Source organism: Mastomys coucha, unplaced genomic scaffold (assembly GCF_008632895.1).
Source record: "Mastomys coucha isolate ucsf_1 unplaced genomic scaffold, UCSF_Mcou_1 pScaffold14, whole genome shotgun sequence".
Lineage (NCBI taxonomy): Eukaryota > Metazoa > Chordata > Mammalia > Rodentia > Muridae > Mastomys > Mastomys coucha.
The window spans coordinates 27,201,574-27,221,432 of record NW_022196896.1 but is presented as its reverse complement, the minus strand read 5'-3'; the positions used below and the strand labels follow the sequence as shown (position 1 = coordinate 27,221,432).

The 19,859-nt window shown below is 42.1% G+C and overlaps 2 protein-coding genes across 21 annotated transcripts in view; one reads left to right on the top strand and one right to left on the bottom strand.

Moving 5' to 3' along the window:
* Clvs1 (clavesin 1) overlaps positions 1-11,440 on the top strand; it is a 199,775-nt gene extending 188,335 nt beyond the window's left edge. For both annotated transcript variants that reach the window (XM_031366664.1, XM_031366665.1), the window contains exon 6: positions 10,493-11,440. In XM_031366664.1, the coding sequence (XP_031222524.1) occupies positions 10,493-10,580 (88 nt within the window). In that variant the 3' untranslated portion in view covers positions 10,581-11,440. The remainder of the gene's footprint in view (positions 1-10,492) is intronic.
* Positions 11,441-12,406: 966 nt separating this feature from the next.
* Asph (aspartate beta-hydroxylase) overlaps positions 12,407-19,859 on the bottom strand; it is a 215,326-nt gene continuing 207,873 nt past the window's right edge. For 17 of the 19 annotated variants that reach the window (XM_031366646.1, XM_031366644.1, XM_031366650.1 and 14 more), the window contains one exon: positions 14,581-14,731. In XM_031366646.1, the coding sequence (XP_031222506.1) occupies positions 14,581-14,731 (151 nt within the window). Of the gene's footprint in view, positions 14,732-19,859 lie in introns of all 19 variants that reach the window. The other 2 variants (XM_031366641.1, XM_031366642.1) reach the window with 1 other exon arrangement.

Here is a 19,859-nt window from a genome sequence, read left to right as displayed (position 1 = left end):
GTCTCTACTGTCGCATCAGTTGCCTAGAGTCTAGTATTCAGCTCAAGTAGGGTTAAACACTTTAGATCTGGGGTGTCATTGCCACTCAAATAGATGAAGCTTAAATACTATAGCTTCTTGATGTAAAAGACTTCTAAGGAAGCCATACAGCTATAGTATTTACTCAGGCTTCTAGGTACTGGAGTAATCTGTACATGTTAACAGAAATTTGTTAACATTTGTGTGTGTGTGTGTGTGTGTGTGTGTGTGTGTGTGTGTGTGTTTACTTGCTTGATTGCTTGCTTGTTTTGAGACAGGGGTCTCACTATGTAGTCATTTGGTTTGTAGACCAGGTTTGCCTGGAACTCACAGAAATTTCCTGCCTCTGCCTCCACCTCCGCCTCCACCTCTGCCTCTGCCTCCCAAGTGCTGGAATTAAAGTTATGCACCACCACCACCACTGGCTATTGTTAGCATTTTTTTTAAAGAATAAAAAATAGATATCTAGCTTCCTTCTTGGTTGAGTCTTTGACACAGTCAGACATGCAGCTTTTATCTTTCCTTTCTGAGGCATAAGTGAAGGGAGCCATCTCTTCCAATTACATCATACGTAACCACAGATCAGTGGAGTCAGAGAAAATCTGTATGATGGATTTGTTGGTAATAAAATGAATGAGGCTAGTTAAAGCCTGTGAATGCTTTCTCTCTTTTTAAAGAATGACATGAAGAATTATGAGATAAAGATTTCTAAGCCACTGACAAAGCAAAGAAATAGTGTTGAACTAGAAGGTAATGAACAGATGTGGAGCACTGCCTGGATAGAAGTGCAGCAATCTGTGATCATTCACAGTGCGCGCGCACGCGCACACACACACACACACACACACACACACACACACTAATGCTAACAAATTTCGGTTAACATGTATAGACTACTCCAGTACTCTGAGAACTGTTTGTGGGAACAGCATGCATGGATACAACCTCTTAGAAAGGGAGCCACAGTCCAGACAAGAAGACATATTCATTTCTCATGGCATGTACTGATAAACACTTGGATGATTCTAATTAAGCCAGAGCTATTGTCCTCAGCAGTCAGCCAACAGCAAACCTCTTCTAACCTTTGCTGATCACATGACAGAGTGTGTGAGAGAACTCCGTAAGTCACATCATGTTTATAAGCAGTGTGAAACTAGTGCAGCTCTTTGCCTCCCTTTTCCTTTCAAACAGATGTTGTAGTTAGAGTCTCACATTATTAGCATATGATGTGTGCATGCGTGCGCACGTGTGCGTGTGCATGTGCGTGTGTGTGTGTCTATGCCTGCGTGTGTGTATGTGTGTGTGTGTGTGTACATTCATGTGTGTGGAAGCCACTGGCCACATCAGGTGTCCCCTTCATTCCTTTCCATGTTACCTTTCAATCAGGGTCCCTCACTGAACTTTGGTCTTTCTCAGTCAGCTAGCCTGTATAGCCAGTGACCCCAGGGATGCTCTTCCCTTAGCCTTCCCAGCCATGAGGTTCCTCCATTAGCACAAAGCCACAGCTGGCTTTTACAAACGTGTGCTAGGGGTGTGAACTCAGGTCCTTGTGCTTGGATTGCAGGCATTTTACCAACTGAGCCATCTCCCTAGGTCTCACCTGATCTTGAGATGTTCAAAGAGTTCTATTTGAGTTTTTCCACCAAGACTGTAAACCAATGAGAACTTGGTTGGTAACCCCTTGGCAACCTAACTAGAAAGCATGTTTGGGTTCCTCACACCATGGTGATGAGCACAGTAGAGCTTTCATTTTGCTCTGGGCTCTTATTCATGGGTCTCTGTCTACCTCACTGCATCATGATGTCATCATGCTTGCTTCAATCTGGTGACCTTTTAAAACTTTCTCTCTATTGATTCTTTGTGAATTTCACATCATGCACCCCAATCCCACTCATCTCCCTTGCCCTCAATATCTCACCTTTGCCCCTGTAGACAACCCAAAGAAAAGAAAAGAAAACAACACAAAATAAAACAAAACCCAAAACCATCTTGTCATGAAAGCTGCAGTGTGTCATGGTGTCTCCCACAGTACATACGCTTTTGCCAGAACAGCTTTTCTTGCAAATGTTCATTTCGATGACTCATTGGTCTGATTCTAGGCCTCTGACTTCAGCTACACCATCAATACTGGATCCTCATGGGGATTCCTCTTGGATATCCTGCTGCTTCCCTTTCTCATGGAGATCCTGCAGCTTTGGATCTGCTGAAGCAGCCCCTTCATGTGCTCCAGCAGCTCAGTGATGGGGTACATGTTGGAGTGGGCCTACTCAAGCCCTGAATCTGGGACTGAGTGTAGCTGAGTTGGTCTGCCCACCAGCTCTTTTGCACCCAGGCTATGGGTACATTTTGTTTTCCTCTTTATTTTTATTTCACAGCCTGGTCACTTTCTTTCACCACTGAACTGCATAGAGTCTCTGTTTCTTCAGCTATAAAATGTGTGTAATATTTTGCATGGCCTTACCTGTTGCTGCTAAAGCCAAAGGACAGCCGGGTGACAAGGTGAACTGTAGAACACTTTAGAAAAACTGTGTGAGGAATAGTGACCCCTTCCCAGCATCATACACAAGGATTTCCAGAGAAACAGGGAAAGGTCAGGCTTCCAGGAAGATGTTTTTAGTTCCTGGTCAGAAATCAGGTTTCTAGTGGCCCCCTCTCTCTTCTTTAAATGCATTTATATTAGACTTATTTGTACCTTTCATATCTTGCACACAGCATGTGGCCGGACATGGTGAGTATAGAACAGATAAAGAAAGATCCACACACACACACACACACACACACACACACACACACACACACACACACAAACACATACAAAGGTAGAGAACAGATACGGTAAGTGACACATACACAAACAGGTTGTATTAGTCAGGGTTCTTTAGAGTCACAGAAGTTATGATAGTCTCTATGTAGTAAAGAAATTTATTGCAGACTTACAGTCTGTAGTCCAACTCCCAACAATCCACTCCCAACAATGGTCGGCAGCAGCTATGAATGGAAGTCCAAGGATCCAGCAGTTGTTCAGTCCCACAAGGCAAGCAATTCAAAAAGAGCGAGCTTTCCTTCTTCCTTATATAGGTCTCCAGCAAAAGGTGTGGCCCAGGTTAAAGGTGTTACCACACCCTTAACCCCAGGTGACCCTGATTGAACTCGAAGATCTTCCAGTCCCAATCTTCTAGGATTCATAGCCACTACGCCACCACACCTCCAATCCCAGACGATCTTGAACTCATAGATCTCTCTATCTTAATCCTCTGGGATTCATAGCCACTACACCTCAAGATCTCCATGCCAAGATTCAGGTCGGAAACTTGTTATCTTTCAGCCTCCATATTAGGGCCAGGTGAGCCCTCCAATTCTGGATTGCAGTTCATTTCAGATATAGTCAAGTTGACAAACAGGAATAGCCACTACAAAGGTATAGAATAGATAAGGTAAGACACACACACTCTCCCTCCTTCCCTCCCTCCTTCCCTCCTTCCCTCCTTCCCTCCTTCCCTCCTTCCTTCCTTCCCTCCTTCCCTCCTTCCCTCCTTCTCTCCTTCCCTCCTTCCCTCCATGCCTTGTTCCCATGGGACCCTCAGGTTTTGCTCACCACCCTTTACCAGCCTGAGCCTGCTCTCTGGCCTGGGTGGCAATTCTGTCTGCATTGGTCTTATGGTTGATGCTTCCTGTGTCCCCTCTCATTGAAACTGTCACCTATGTACCTTCAGTCCCCCCTGCCTTTTTTTTAGTCTTCCCTGACTACCAGCCTCTGCTTTTATCTAAGAGTTCCTCCCCACAGCCCATGGCATGCTCAGCCTCACTTCTTGTGCAGTATGGGGACTGCACACCTCTGGTTCACAGTGACTCCTCACTCCTAACATGTGCATTACATTGCCACATCCCAAAGAAGTCCTCCAGCCTCCTTGTTTCAACAAGCATCACTGCATTGTTATATATTTATGCAGTTTGCTACATTTCAAGTCATACTTCTGTAGCTTAAACACTCTCTAAGGGTAGAGAGTGCACAGCTCCCCACTATTAGGTGACCTTGCCTCACATGATCTTAGTGTAGAAGAGGTTCTCAGGGTAACTTCATGAAGGGAGGGTGAGGGAGTAGAACAGAGGTGGGAGAAAACAGCAAAGGAAGGGACTACATGATAGTAAAGGCTGCTGTAGATACTCTACAGAGTGAGGAAGAAACACTGCTCACAGTCTGCAGCGGGGTAGACAGTAAAATCGCCTTTGTAATCAGTGTTTGATTAGGATTTGAAGTCATCTCTAAGGTGTCATATGATTCCTCCTAGATTCTGAAATTCCATTAACAGCTGACATTTACAGCACCTATTTTTTTGAACTATCATTTATCTGTTCATTAAGATTTCTACTAAGTGCCAGCTTACAGAATAGGATAAAAGGCCATAAAGAGAGTATGATACGGATCCCAATCCCATGAGCTCAGAGTAGCTGTGTGCCTGAATAGCTAGCAATCTGAGTTAGTTTTCCTCTGCCCAAGATCAGCAATTAGTTACCATATTACTATGCTGTGTAGATTTAATGAAGGGCAAATATTAGAACTGGAGGCTGGAGGCTGCTCTAGAAGCAGGCTCAAGATGCTCCTGCACAAACAAACATCTGTGGCCTATGTAGAAGATAGATGTTGCTGGACAAGTCTTGTGGATGTACCAGGAGGTTGCCCAGGGGCTCCTAACTCAGTCTCACAGAGAGAAATGCTTTGAAGAGGTTCACTGTGAACTATCTCATAGGACTCCAAGGTTGTATATCCTCTGGCCTCCACATTCCCATATGTGCGCACGTGTGTGCACGTGCACATAAACACACACACACACACACACACACACACACACACACACACACACACACACTGGCCCTTTACCATATTGGTCCTCCACTATTTGTCCATCGGTCCATTCATCCTTCAGCCCTTTGTTCACTCATTCTTCAAGTTTATTCACTGGGCCTTTGCTTAGCATCTGTTGCTGTCTTGGTTGTGCATCACCACCATGCCAACCCCGAGTCTACACACCATACAGACAGTTGCCCACTCTGCAAGCTACATTCTGTGTAGGATAGATGTGGGTATTCAGAGGCCTGGTATTCGCTCTGATCTAATAACATCAGACAAGTCCCATTAACATACTCTCATTTGATTAAAAAAAAACAGAGCTATGAAATGGCCCTGTAATCAACAGTACTAGCCACTCTTCTCTCAGCCGGCTGTCCTGGGCATGGAACGAGTCACCAACATTGATTGTCTCAGCTGTTGGAAGCCTCCACCATTCTTCTGCCTCTTCAGAACATCACATCCCAGTCCTGCTGTGATGGCGTCACCGGGTTCACACCACTGATTCTGGAGGGAGGGGAAGGAATGTGGATGCCAAGGCTGACTCATGGCTCTCTGAGCTGGTCTACTCCTACTGAAACATGACTGCTCAAAGTAGGTAGTGTGAATGCCTGTAGTCATTTTCTGCACTGTTATTTTAAGTTCTGATTTCATAGTTGATAAGAATATCCACAAATACCTATGTGCTCAAAATCCACATATCTTGTGTTCCTTAGGACCACCTTCTACCCCTGAGCTCATTTCAAAGTGTGTTAGCAAAAGCACCACAAATGCTCAATGCTCACACCTCAATGCTCACAAACCTACACCCACCAAACGTTGAATGATTGCAGAGATGAGACTCTTTCAAATGCAGAGACTCCTCTAGACCTCCCTTTAGCATCTGTTATCCCTCATAATGTAGGCATCATTTTTATATTCAATTTACAAAGGAGAAGGCAGACTTAACCTGAGGACACAAAGTTGGTGTTGGCATTTTAATCTAGCAGGGAGCCCCTTGTGGGGAATATCTTCTATATTTGAGGTTATTGGAGAAAAATAAGCCTTGCATATTGCTTAGGATCCTTTAAATATACAGAGTTTGTGCATGTGTGTGTGCACATGTATGTGTATGTGTGTGTGTGTTTTGAATATGTACATCTTTTGGATGTGTGCATGTTTACATGGCATACATACACACATGAGCACATTCGTGTGTAGGTCAGAGGATAACCTCAGACCTCATTCCTCAAGTGCTGTTTACCTTCATTTTTTTTTTTTTTTTCATGAAACAGTTTCTCCCACTGGCTCTGAGCAGACTAAGCAGATTGCCAGGAATTTCCCAGGGATCTCCCTGTCTCCCTTCCCCAACACTGGGACTGCAAGCATGTCTTTGTTTAGTTTTTTTTCTTTTAATGTGAGTTCTGGGACTTTAAGCCAGGTCTTGATGTTTGTGCCAAAAGCACTTTACTGACTGAGCTATCTCCTCAGTCCCAAATATATTTTTAATTTATTCTTGGAGAATTTCAAACATGGATACAATGTGCTTTGGTCAAATCCACCCTCTACCTCCAGGAGAAATTTCTCTTCCTGGAGGGAAGGGCTACAAGCTGAGGTCTCAGATAGTTTCTGAGCTCTTCTACAAAACCAAACCTCCTGTTAACTTGGGAAATTAAAATGACCTTTGTAGGGTTCTCCCCAATGAAATGCAGAGGTTCATTTACAGAAAACAAATGGTTAACTCAAAGGAGGGCCTAACCAAACCACCTCCGTAGCACCTTATGGCCCTGGCATTGTGATTCCTGGTATATACTTCATGTAAAGGACAGAGTAGTCAGGCCCTTATAGGGTTCCTCCATAGCTCAGATAGGCAATGGACGTCAACTAATAAGAACACAGACCAAGCAGAGAACAATAGGAAAACATCCCCTGGCTATGAAGACTAGGTGAAGCTTGTAGGGATTGCCTTCTCCACCACTGGAATTATTCATCACTCTCTGCATGACCTTGATGGCATTCTGCATTAGAAAGAGGAGAAATACAGATGTTTATTTTAGTACAAGAACTTGGCTTCTCCGGAGTAGATGGAGCCACTAAATGGGCTTCTCTACTGTGCTGAGCTGAGCAAGGCCGGAGCATGCTGACCAGAGGGAGATATTTTTCTTTTCTTTTCTTTTTCTTTTTCTTTTTTTAAAAATTAGTATTTTCTTTATTTACATTTCAAATGTTATCCCCTTTCCTGGTTTCCTCTCCGGAAAGAAAACCCCTATTGCATCCCCCTGCTCACCAACCCACCCTCCTCTGCTTCTTGGCCCTGGCATTCCCCTACACTGGGGCATAGAGCCTTCACAGGACCAAGGGCCTCTCAGAGGGAGACATTTTTCATCAATGAGCAATTGATTTGACTTTCAAAGGCTAACTTTATTTAGTTAACATACTAAGGGGAAGATTCAAGAAGGATCCCGAAGAATGGGATTATCCCCAGGAATCTCATCCTAGGCAAAGGGAAGAGTGTCAGCCAGAGGGAGCATGTCTCCTGGAAAGAGATTTCAAATAATTCTAACAAGTTATCTGACAGGATAAGACTGAAATCCCAGCAAGGGTGGGTCAAGGGTACTTGAGACCATGCCTTGACAACTTGAGAGGTCTGCTGGGTGCCTTTGTCCCTCTTCCCAGTGTTCTTGCGTTAAATAAGTCTCATTCTAATCCTTTCCATTACAAAACAAGAGTTTGTTACCTCTTCCCAGTGAATTTCAAATATTTCATGATATAGTGAGTCACTGACATTGAGTTTTAATATGAAATGTCTGTTCTGTGACAAGGTAAATAGAATTCTATCATGTCAAAAGTTAGGAAGCCGTGTTTTTAATTAGGGAACACATAAACCTGGGGCAAACAGGTTTGCTTCTTCATTCTCAGTATCTTGGAACAGGCCTGTTGTCACTTATCAGTCAACCAAGACACACTCTATTAGGTAAGACATTCCAGGTCATTGCTGTCAATGTATCTACTGAAAGAAATAACACAGGTCCCAGTTAGATCCCAGGAGGGGAGAATGAACAGTGTCCATCTGAATAAGGCAAATGAGACTAGTATGTGAGCGGCAGGTTTATCCTTCTGTCTTCCTTCTTGCCATGTTCTCTTCTCAGTCATGTCTTCTCTGGTTGAACAACGGGGCATCTGCACAGGTCTACATTCTAGTTTGGATCTGTGTACATGGGTGGCTTAGCAATGAAGGTTTCTGCACATTTGCTCACAGAGATTGGTATAGAGCAAAGCTTCACAAACATTGATTAGCATCAGTCAGCAGGAACAAATGATGGTTTGAACATTGAGAGCTACCTGATTTTCACTAATCATAATGTAAGATGAGAAAGTTTAAAAATAAATCGAATAATCATTAAAATCAGAGATAATAATTTGGATTGCCTAAATACTTTAAGATCTAAAAGAATGGAGACAAGTTGGACACTTGAAACAAATTTAAAAAGATGAAATTTGTTTCTCAACCTGAAGGTTTTTGAATAGGAGGGAGATGGGTAAACAACATTGATTTTAAGAACAGCCTGTCGTACACTGATGCCAGGAAGGAGAATGGCTCTTGATAACCCCATCTGAACAATGACAGATAAAGTAAGCATTTCACTCAAGGTCACACCATGAATATGGTCTATAACCACCTGGCTGATGGTCGAAAGATCTAGAAATCTTGGCCCAACTGGAATAGTTAGAGAGGGAGACCTTGCACTAAAACAAGGCTTCAAAGCGAATTCTTGAAGGGAATATGTATGCTCAGCCCTCCACAGACAGAGGTACACTGTAGATCCAACCAATGAATGGGCAGACTTCACTTCTTCTAAGTAATTCCCTAAATAATAAAATATGGACTGTGTATTAGGCATTATAGTCTACAGGAGAGTGAGCACTGATTCTATGCAGATACTGCACGCTAATATAAGGAACTTGAACTTCTGTTGATTCTAATATCTAGAAGGGCTCTGGAACCCAACCCCACAGGCAGAAAGGAAAGATAGCAGGATCCTGTAGCTTTGAGAGAAGGAACCAAAGACAGGAACCATGTGTCTTCAAAACCAGGTTTGAATTCAATGTGAAAAAAGATACTTGAAATATTGATCTTTTGGGTCACAGAAGAGTAAGCTTGCCAAGTTGGCTGTCTTCAAGAAGAGGTGTGTGAACAATGCCTGAGGGCATCTAAACCTCACCCTGACTCTGATCTGCTGTTTTGTGTAATAAAGTTGGTTTGTCTGTCAGAAAGAAGTGTAATTTAAAGTTTCAATAGTTGATTGCCACCAGGCTCTTTTACTTCCACCAAATCCTTAGCGCAAAGCAACTATGCAATGGTTTAAGAATCTGGAAGGAGGCGATGCATGTGGGTAGCCATACAGCTGTGGTCTGGTCTGTTTGCTTTCTTTTATTATATTTTACTTTTTAATATAGAACCTCAAAATATAGCTCAACCTGGCTTGTACCCACAGGCCTCTAGCCTCAGCCTTCCAAATGCTGGTTTTACCAGTTTGTCTTGATATCTTCTGAGGTTTCTGATTTTTCTGTACTTAAGTAGATGAGCATTCCTTCCTCCCTCCCCAGAATTCATGCTGAGCTCTTAAGGAGGCTGAGAAATGCCATCTCAGCTGCTGCTGAATCCATTTCACTTGCAAAGGCAACAGCACCTCATTCCGCTGTTTGAGTTGATTGATGTTTATAGTAGAAACTAGCTATTTCATATTATAGGGCAATGTAGTGGTCACCCCCCTCCATCCTCCTATACCCCCCCCCCATAGAATCCCATTATGTAATTCAGGCTCGTCTGGAGCCCACTACACTACCCAAGTAGGCCTTGCCGTCGACTCTCCTGCTTCTTTCTCCCAAAGCTGGTAATTATGAGGGAATGTACCCTCCATGCTCAGCACTGATTTACTTCCTAAGTCTTGTGCTTTGTGGGCTACATGCATATTATGAGAGCGGCTAAGAACCTTAGGCTGCAAGTCATTGTCCTAGTAAAGTGTTAGGATCAGCGAGACAGTTCTGCAGCCTGAGCTTCCAGGGGCAGAGCTGCTCATGAGAAGATCCTGCTCTCCACCTTGTTGTACTGCCTTTGTCCTGAGTTATTTCTCTATTGAACCCTTAATTTGTTTTTGGCACTTCAAAATGGAGACTGTAGCTCCATTTCTCAGGGTTGCAAATGGGGTAAGCTCATTCATGGGAAGAACCCTTAGGCAGCCACCACGCACACACAAAATACTTAGTGTTTTTGCATCTTTGGAATTACATTTATTTTTATTTGAAACATGGACAAAATGTTACACTCATAGTTGAGTTTATTACAGCAAAAAGGTATGGGTCAAATTCAGCAGAAAAAAAAAAAAGAGTCTCAGAATGACCAAGTTCAATCTTCAGAAAAAAAAAAAGAAAGAAAGAAAGAAAGAAAGAAAGGATGTGCGTGGGGAGTGGGGGCCATTTCTAAGGAGAATGGATAAGGAAGTAGGTTGGCCTACTACTAGTAGTAGTAGTAGATACCAAACAGGAAGTACTAAGTAGCTATTTTACATGCTTTGATTCTCCAGGCAAAGAGCAAGCATGACCAGCATGGACTGCCTGTGACTGTGTGTCTCCTTCCTCTCTTGTTAGATCTCAGTCTGTGGTAGAAGCTGGGACCTTGAAACATGAAGAGAAAGGAGAAAATGAGAACACCCAGCCCCTGCTGGCTCTGGACTGAGCCAGTATCATGTGACATCTCCAGTGGAGCAACCCTCCAGCAAGCCTGTGCAACTGACCCACAGACACGCGTGCTCTGCTCGACTACCGTCCTCCATCCCAGGCCCAGCCATGACTGTCAGCAACCATTGGTCTGGGCAGCTCACACTGGACAAGATCTGAGAGATGCTTTTAAAATTTAACTAATTAATTTATGTTTTAGTGAGGGATGGTGGGGGTGGTGAAGAAAGGCATTTATGTAAAAAGGAGTCTCCCTCCCCTCATATTTCTGGCAGCAAATATACTTAAAAAGGGAAAAAACCTAAATTAGTCATATATACATCACTCTAAAGAACATAGGAACCCTCTCCAGGTTTTGCAAATTAAGATGAGATGTATTCCCAAAGAAATACATCAGAGTTAAAATGTGCAGACACATCACAAGTTTAATGTAGCAACAGTGGCTACAATAATTCCAGTTGTATTGACTTATTTTCTGACCTCATCACCAGCATTTAAGTGTTCAGCCTAAGAGTGTGATCTTGCACGTCTGGCTATTTGCAAAGTCTTTAATTTAAATCTCTCTCCTACAAGAATGATTTCGACATCACGTGGCTTGTCAGGCCATCAGCTGACTTCATGAGTTGCTGTTTAAGACGACAGAGGCAGATTGAAAAAAATGACTGCTTCGTTGTAACAAAGTGATTCCTGAAGGCAAATGCCTATATAGAGGAGGCAAGTCATTGAAAACAAAACAAAAAACACAAACAAACCACACTGGTGACTGATGAGCCCATTTAAGTTAGTTCTTGTGTTACTACCGCAAAAAAAAAAAAGTGCTATCTAATAGTCCCTTTGTCCAATGCTCTGGACAAAGAGAAAGGCCCTGAGGGGGCAGGCAGGCAAATCTCACAGAAAGACCCTTAAGGATGTCTCAGCTTGTAAGTACCAAGCTAAAGAGAACTAAGAATGCAAGATGAAATGCCAAAGACCAACCTACTTCCTTATCCATTCTCCTTAGAAATGGCCCCCAGTCCCTACGCACAGGAAGTCAGACAGAAAACAGCAAAGGGTAGGATATTTTATCTGTGCTATGCTTCCCAAGACCAGTTGAGTATATGTAGATATCTTATTCCCTAGCCATCTCTAGGACACAAGACACTTACTAATATAACCAGAGTGCTCAATGTAAAGAATTTTAATTGATAACACTTATTAAAATACTTTACATTTTAAGCACTTGGTAGGCTGATTTTACTAACTGAACATCCTAAAGAAAAGAGGAAACCAATTCAACTTACTTCCAGCCATAAACACTCAAACGACATTGCTAATTGTGGCCACTTCCCTCTCTTCCATCTCTCATCCCCTCTTCCCACCTCTTCTTCTCTCCATCTCTCTCTTTCCCTATTCCTTCCCACTTTTCTCCTCCTCACCCCCTTCTCCTTTTCCTTTGTCTGTCTCCCTGTTCCTCTTTCCTCCCTGTCTCTCTCCAATGCTGAAGATCAAACCCAGGGCCTTGTCATGTTAGGCAAGTGTTCTACCCCTAAGCCCTGAGCTATAGACTAGATGTAGACTCCTTCTTGGTTGATCTACTGTTTTATTATTTTTTTCTACTGGCAGAGAATAGTAACAGAAGCTATTTTTATGTTCCAACCTTGAAGAAGTAAAATTGAAACAGAATTTAAAATATTTCCCAAACATTTGCATCATAGTATATTAAAAAAAACCCACCAATTCATTTTGTATAGACCTTTAGAATCGTAAAATAACCTTGAAAAATGTCTACCAAGACATGGATGGAAATTCTTTTCTTATGACACAAGTAAGAGCAAGGAAAAATTAAAGTAAATTAGAAAATCTTTTATTGCTTGTGTTTATAAGATCAACATGGGATCCAAGTACTCAAAATGCTGTTGGAGTCAGCTACTGCCAACACTTGTAAAGTAATGGTACTTCTGGCTTTTCACATGGCGATATTTAGAATCCTACTGTAATGACCACATTAAAAAAAAAACCATGTTATATTTACTACGGCTAATTTTCACTCATTTCTGCCATTTTATTACATGAATGTAAGGTGATAGTTTAACAATGAGAACACATGGTTTGCATTTCTTTATGTGTATGTAATATAGAGGAGAAGCAAACCCAGCAGGTAACCGAGGGTTACTACATGAACACTGGATTGTATTGCTTTTGTCAGTAAGTTCCTCCGTTTAATAAATACTGAAGAACACAAATAACTTTCTGTTGTCTGAGAGTTTGTTTTCTTTTCTGGAATTTGGTAAGGATTTGATATTTCCCCCCATGCCTTTGCCATCTGTTTCAGAGGAATTTTTGAACACTGGCAAAGGAAGGAACAAGTACCTATTTTAAGAATGGACACATATTTTGTGAACTTTCCTACTAAGAGCTAATGTCCTTAAGCTAAAAGGGAAAGGATCAATTTCAATGAATTGCTCTTTAAATGAGGTACAGAAAGCTGCTTTTTTGGACACTGATTAAAAAGCATGCATATCACCAGGCAGTGGTGGCGTACCCCTTTAATCCCAGCACTTGGGAGGCAGAGGCAGGCAGATTTCTGAGTTCAAGGCCAGCCTGGTCTATAGAGTGAGTTCCATGACAGCCAGGGCTACACAGAGAAACCCTGTTCTGAAAACAAACAAACAAACAAACAAAAGCATGCATCTCTGTTTTTTTCTACCTGTGTGGCTTATTCTGTGTAGCTGTTTCTGCAGCAATGTTGTTCGATTGGCTTAGAGATCAGTGCATGAATGTCATTACATTCTAGGGCTTGAGTTATCTTTAATTTTAAAATAGAAAATAAAATGCAGCAATGCTTTACTAATAATCATCTTGAGGAGGAAGATGACTTTCTACTGCTCAGCCATGGGCAGCACTCATAGCAAACATGCCTCTGAATGCTGCTTCAATATAAAATGAGATGGCTGATATTATTTTGAGGGGAGGAAGATGGAAAAGTACTGCAAATTCATAATCAAGGATGCTTGACCACCTAGGATGCTAGCATCCCTGGGAACTTCCTATGCTGCTATTCCTACATGGATAAAATAATGAAGAGACTCTCAGAGACCAAGAGGCCATCTTTTTGACACTCCAGTGCATCTACAGTAGGCAGGCACTGCAGGTCCCTTGAGTGCAGAAGGCAAAGAGGCCAGGTTACTTGGGTCCCTAACCCTGAGCAGGAAGTCTCACTTCCTGTGATATTTTCTCTCCAAGCTCCATTATCTGTGGTATTTTCCTATCACAATATGAAATATTTCTATGGCTTTACTCAGTGTTAATTAAAAAAAATGTTGCTCTTAGAAAATCAGAACTTTCTACTATTAGCACAGAGAAAGGGGGAGACACTGGGTCTAAATGAGGATACACAGGTAGACCCAAGGGCAAGTGTTGGCACAGTTCACGCATCCTGGCATAACCTCCCATTTATGTTAGGAAAACAAAGTTCTTTTCTTTCACACATGACTTTTTCTTTCTAAAAAAGAGATGCCTGAATTTACCAGGAAAATTGCTATTTAACAGTCAGAAGTAAAGAATTTATACTTCTTGTCATTAAAGTCAACGAAAACATGGGGGTAGATGGTGACAGAACAGTTTAGCTACTTAGAAAAATATAACTGCATAGAAAAATTACAAAGTAAAGTGATTCATTCACAGTTTCTATATATAGTCTATTCTCCGTGTACACTGATGTAGACACTATTTTATGTTAGAAAAATATCTTTGGCCAGCCACGTAGACAACACAACCAAGTGTTCCCCTTAAATCCAGGCACCAGTTCTGTGCTGCCATGGTGACACGAAGTGAGAGGCCTCCTAAATGAATTGCAGGAAGGCAAATGTTCCCTCCAGTGAGTTCTATCCACAAGGAACCTTAGAGGTCACCAGCTGCACGGCAAGGGGATGAAACGTCACGGCACTTGAACTTCTATCTCCACAGCCAAAAGGAAGGTGGAAGGCAGCCTCTGGGGAGAGCATCAGGTCTGTTAATGCCTTTCAAATTGCAGGAAGGCTGCGTCTCTGCTGAGGGGTCAGCTCGGGGTGCCACACATCCACGATGAATATCAGCCGGAAAGATGAGGCATCCTGCCAAACCTCGTGCTCAAAAGAGTCATCAAAGATGAGCACCTTGCCTTCTTCCCACATCCTGGAAGAGAAAGACGGGCATTTGTCAGAACAGCCTCTGGAGTTTCCCAGGCCTGAGGACGAGTTCCTGTCCATGGGCAGGAGGCCCCTTTTGTGACCTCCTTTGGGATATGACTGTAACACCTAGCCTTAAAATAGTCTTTCATTAACAATTAAGAACTTCAGGCTTCTTTCTTATTAGGGGCAGCAATTTTCTCATTCTGCACTGAAGATATGCAAAGGACATGAACTTGTGATGAGGACATACTGACAGTGTTCATACCCTCCATTTAGTCTGGTTCCAGCCTTAAAACAGTTGTTTAGTCGAATAAGTATCTAGAACAGTGGTTTTCAAGCCTCCCAAGGTTGCGACTGACCCTTTAATACAATTCCTTCTGTTGTGGTGACCCCCAATCATAAATTCATCTAATTGCCACTTCCTAACTGTAATTTTGCTACTGTCAGGAATCATAATACATTTATGATATGCAGAATATCTGATAGGTGTCCCCTCTGAAAGGGTTGTTGGATCCCCAAAAGGGTTGTAGACAACAGGGTTGAGAATTGCTGATCTAGATGTATGCCCTGGTAGCTCACACATGGGACAACTTCTAGGACAACAACTCCACAGCTGTCCCATTTGTCATTTCAGGGACTGGTTTGGCTTCTATGGTGAGAACGAAAGTTTCCTCCCCCAGAACCCACACCAAAGGCAGACACGTAGCAGGAGCACTTATAATTTTAGTGTTCCTATGGGAAGACAGGACGCTCTGAGACAAGGGAATCTCTGGAAGCTTGTTGGCCAGCTAGCCTGGTGTACGCAGTGGTGAAGAACAAGTGAGATCCTGTCTCAAACAAGGCAGAGGGTGGGGACCCACACTCATGGCTGTCTCTGAGTTTCATACATCTGCAGTGGTGTACACATGTGCCTACATTTACCCTCACACAAATGTGTGTACACATACACATGCAGGATCTCACTTTACCATCCCTATACCATCCCCTCACAAAATAAAAGGGCCGGCAAGGTGAGTTCCAACATCGCTAGAGCTCTTTCCTGTTTCAAGGTTGAGTGTGCTGCTGTGTGCTGTTGTGTGCTGTTGTGTGCTGCTGTGTGTTGTGTGCTGTTGTATTCTGTGTGCTTCTGTGTGCTTCCTCCAGTTCAGCGGATCTTCATTCACCCAGACATTTTGGTTGTTCCCACCTTTTGTCCCTTGTGACTTCGCTGCTCTGAGCAGGCGTACTGTCTCTTTTTGGACACTTGCTGTCTCTTCCGTCTATCTATCCTGTAGTTAGCCCCTTATAGTCACTGACATTGTTCAATTTCTCTGATAACACTAAGATCAAGAAAATGACCCCCTCTGTTTAAGGTATTTAAACAGAGTGGGCTTAGCTGATTCCCCCTTTTTCTTTCTTTTTAGTTTGGTCTTTTCTTAGTTTTCTTTTCATGTTTGACTTTGCATGGTAGTAAATGCCTATTCTGTTATATGGAGTGAATACTCTATTTCCTACATTCAGAGGAATTGTATAACATAGCTAAGCAACACTGGATGAATGTAAGACAGAAAGCTGAGAGGTGTGCAGTAGAGGGAAGGGGGGATAGGTGAGTGATAGATGGAAAAGAGAGATTGATTTTTTAAAAAATATTATTACTGTTTTATCAGTTTATTAACTTAGAGATGTTATGGTTAGATCTCTCCAATATGCCAGTTGTTCTTTGGAGTGACTTTGCCTCCCTTAAATCCATTCCACATTTGGAAACTCCTGTAAGCATTTCTCATTGTCACAGAAGGTGTGGAGCATAGTACTGCTCTCTAGTGGCTAGAGACCAGGGATCCAGCTGAAGATCAATGCATAAGACCATCTAAGCCAGATGGCCACACTGCCAGGGCCCGCAGTGCATAGTAAGTAAATGACGTCAATCATGCTCTAAAGGAATGTAGCCTGGTGAAAGTATGGTAACTAGCTAGCACCAATCCTGCTATACTGTAACTCTTTGCTAAGGTACAATACAACAACTTAAATGCTCAAGTGGAATTTTCATATTTAAAAAAAGTCCTAGTGAAAATCTCCTTTAAAAGTTAACAGCAAGCCGGGCATGGTGGCGCACGCCTAGCCGGGCATGGTGGTGCACACCTTTAATCCCAGCACTTGGGAGGCAGAGGCAGGAGGATTTCTGAGTTCGAGGCCAGCCTGGTCTACAGAGTGAGTTCCAGGATAGCCAGGGTTACACAGAGAAACCCTGTCTCCAAAAACCAAAAAAAAAAAAAAAAAAAGTTAACAGCATTTAGCACATTAGTATCACTTAATATGTACCTTCACATTAGTATGTCTACATACAGACAGAAGCACTGACTCCGTCCACAACCTTTGGTGGGTTAAAAGAAAGCACTGCACAACTTCTACCTACATGCGTCCCTCCTGGTGCTCCGTTTAGACTACCATTCTAGAATTTGGGTCCCAGACAGCTCTCTTCTGAGGTTCTGCTGGAAGCCCCGTAGGGTGCTTTGCAGCAACCGATTTAAGATATTCCATGTATAACCCACTTACATAGCAGACGAAGCTAAGAATATAAACAAGATTAATTTGCAATCTGTCTGTTTTCCTAAGATAGAGTACTACTTAAGAAACACCTAGTCTGGTTTTCTGGTCACTGGATGTAAGACTCGTTTCTTCCATAAAATGGATCTTCAACAAATCGACGAAGCTGGAAGCGAAATCATTTGGACCCTGTGTCAGGTGTCCTCTTAAGAGACGTAAACATTCTGGAGGTATGACCACAAGGGCTTTTATTCAGGGAGCCATCTCCCCAACTCGGCATAGTTGTATCTAAAGGACATTATGCTAAGTGAATCAAGGTAGTCACTAAAGACCAGACTCTCTGTGATTCTACTTGTGTAAGGTCCTGGAGTAGTCAAGATCAGAGATTAAAGAGAAATGGAAGCTATTGGGCTTAGATGGGGAAGTGGTATGGACTTAGTACTCAGCCATCCAGATTAGACTACTCTGGACCTAGGTGGTGGCAATGGCTATACAGTGGGAGTGAATGCTAACCAACTATGTGTTTTAAAATGGTTAACATATTTTACTTTATGATGTGTATTTAACCATGATTAAATAAAGAAGGAAAAAGAGGAATGTCAACAGGGACACATGAGAGAAAAGAGTAAATAAAAAACCATCAGAACACAACGGGATACTATGGCCTTTGAAGGGAGCAGAAAATAACATTTCCAGCATTTGTCACCTGTGTAATCTGGGGCAAGTTACTGATGCTTCTTTATTAATGATGAATTATGCCCTGATAAATCCATTATGAATCAAAAGTCCCATGCATCGCTGATGTATAAGATACACTATCCAGACTGAATATGCCAGCCTAGCCTACAGGATGCATGTTCAGAATGTAGCCTATAGCTGGGCCAAGTCATCTAATGCAAAGCCTATTGTACACTAATGTGTGGAATTGCTAACATTACTTATCAGAAAGCAATATCCAACAAACTCCAGCAACATAGCACCCGGCAGCAGCTTGGCTGGTGGTCCAAGTGATGGAGTGACTGACAGAAGCTGTGCTGCTGAGTTCCAGCAGCACTAGAAGGTGTGAGCACATACTGCTGACCCAGGAAGCAAGTAAAAATTACGAGTTCAGTCCCTAGTAAATGGGTTTCATTTCTTTACAATCATAAGGTTGAAATACTGCAGATGGAGCTATTATTATATTAAGCACTGGGGTATGTCTGAACTTAGCACATTTACACTTGTTTCCATCTGCAGACTTGATAAGAAGTATGTTAGACATTCAACTTCGAGTGGAAGTTATGAAACAGACATAGGAAGAAAACAAGAAATATGGACAGGACAATAGATTACCAAAAATATACTTGATGTCACTCCTTATGAAATCTGATTTAATTTGTGAAGACTGAAAATATATCTTGTATACCAATGACAAATGGCTCTTGAAGTTATTTGAGCACCAGAGAATCTGGAAACTATTTAAAAGTCTACATGTAATTCAAATAAAATACAAAAATCTCCATTGCATAAAATGACACTTTCCAGGATATTTTGATTGGTATAATGAAACCAAAGACTTAGGAATATTTAAAAAACATAATCATTCCATTCATTAATTTATATTTCCTGTGAACTAGGAAGAGTGATTCCCATGGAGCATATTAACTTCTACACATAAGACTTCTAGTATTCTAATGTGTATCTGGTGTGTCCTTCTTGCAACCTGTGGGTCACATATGTCTTGGGATATTTATAAATAAGCCTAACACAAAAATCTTCAACTTACTTAAAACACTGTGGGTTTTTTTTTGTTTGTTTTTGTTTTTGATAACTTGAACACATGGTTCTTGAGCATAAGCTCTATAGGTAACAATATGGTCTTGCAATATGGAAAGGTTGGACATGCCGGGAACATTACTTAACCATTTTTAAAAGAAATAAATCTAAAAGCTCATGGGCATTTCCATAGATTGTGCACTGAATTTTCCTTTAACAAAATTCACTGTAAAATATTTTATTGACATATGACATGTGTGTGCATGTGTGCATGTGCTTGTGAGCACTTCTCAGCTGCATGTGGGGTAATGGAGATGCAGGGAATGGTTTTCTTCCACCATGTGCATCTCTGAGGCTGAGCTAAGGTTGTTGGACTTGAAGGCAGGCACCTATACTCGCTGATCCATCTCACAGCACATGGTGGAGTTTACTAAGTCTTTAAAAGACTATGCAGAGTTTGAAGAAGTACGATCATGAGTTTAAATGTTCTATATGGTGAGTATGAGGCCAGCCTGGGCTATCCAATTAGACCCTGTATCAATAAGTAAGCATGTCCTTGAATTTTCTGTTTCCAAAGAACACTGCAATAGTAATTACTTAGTTTAGATCCATTCCTTAAAAACACAGCGCTCTGCCTTTTCCCTTGTTTTCAGAGGTGGGGTAAGTAAAACTTCAGCTTCAATCATCCCAAAGAAGCAATGGAAAGCACAGTAGAAACTTATCCACGCCACGTCTCAACCCAAACTGATGCAGGGTTAACCTTGCCAGATATGACGAGCCTTGGAAAGAACAAGTGTTTCCCATTACAAAGAGATGGGGCATGCAGTTGTCAAAGGACTGAGGATCCCTTCAGA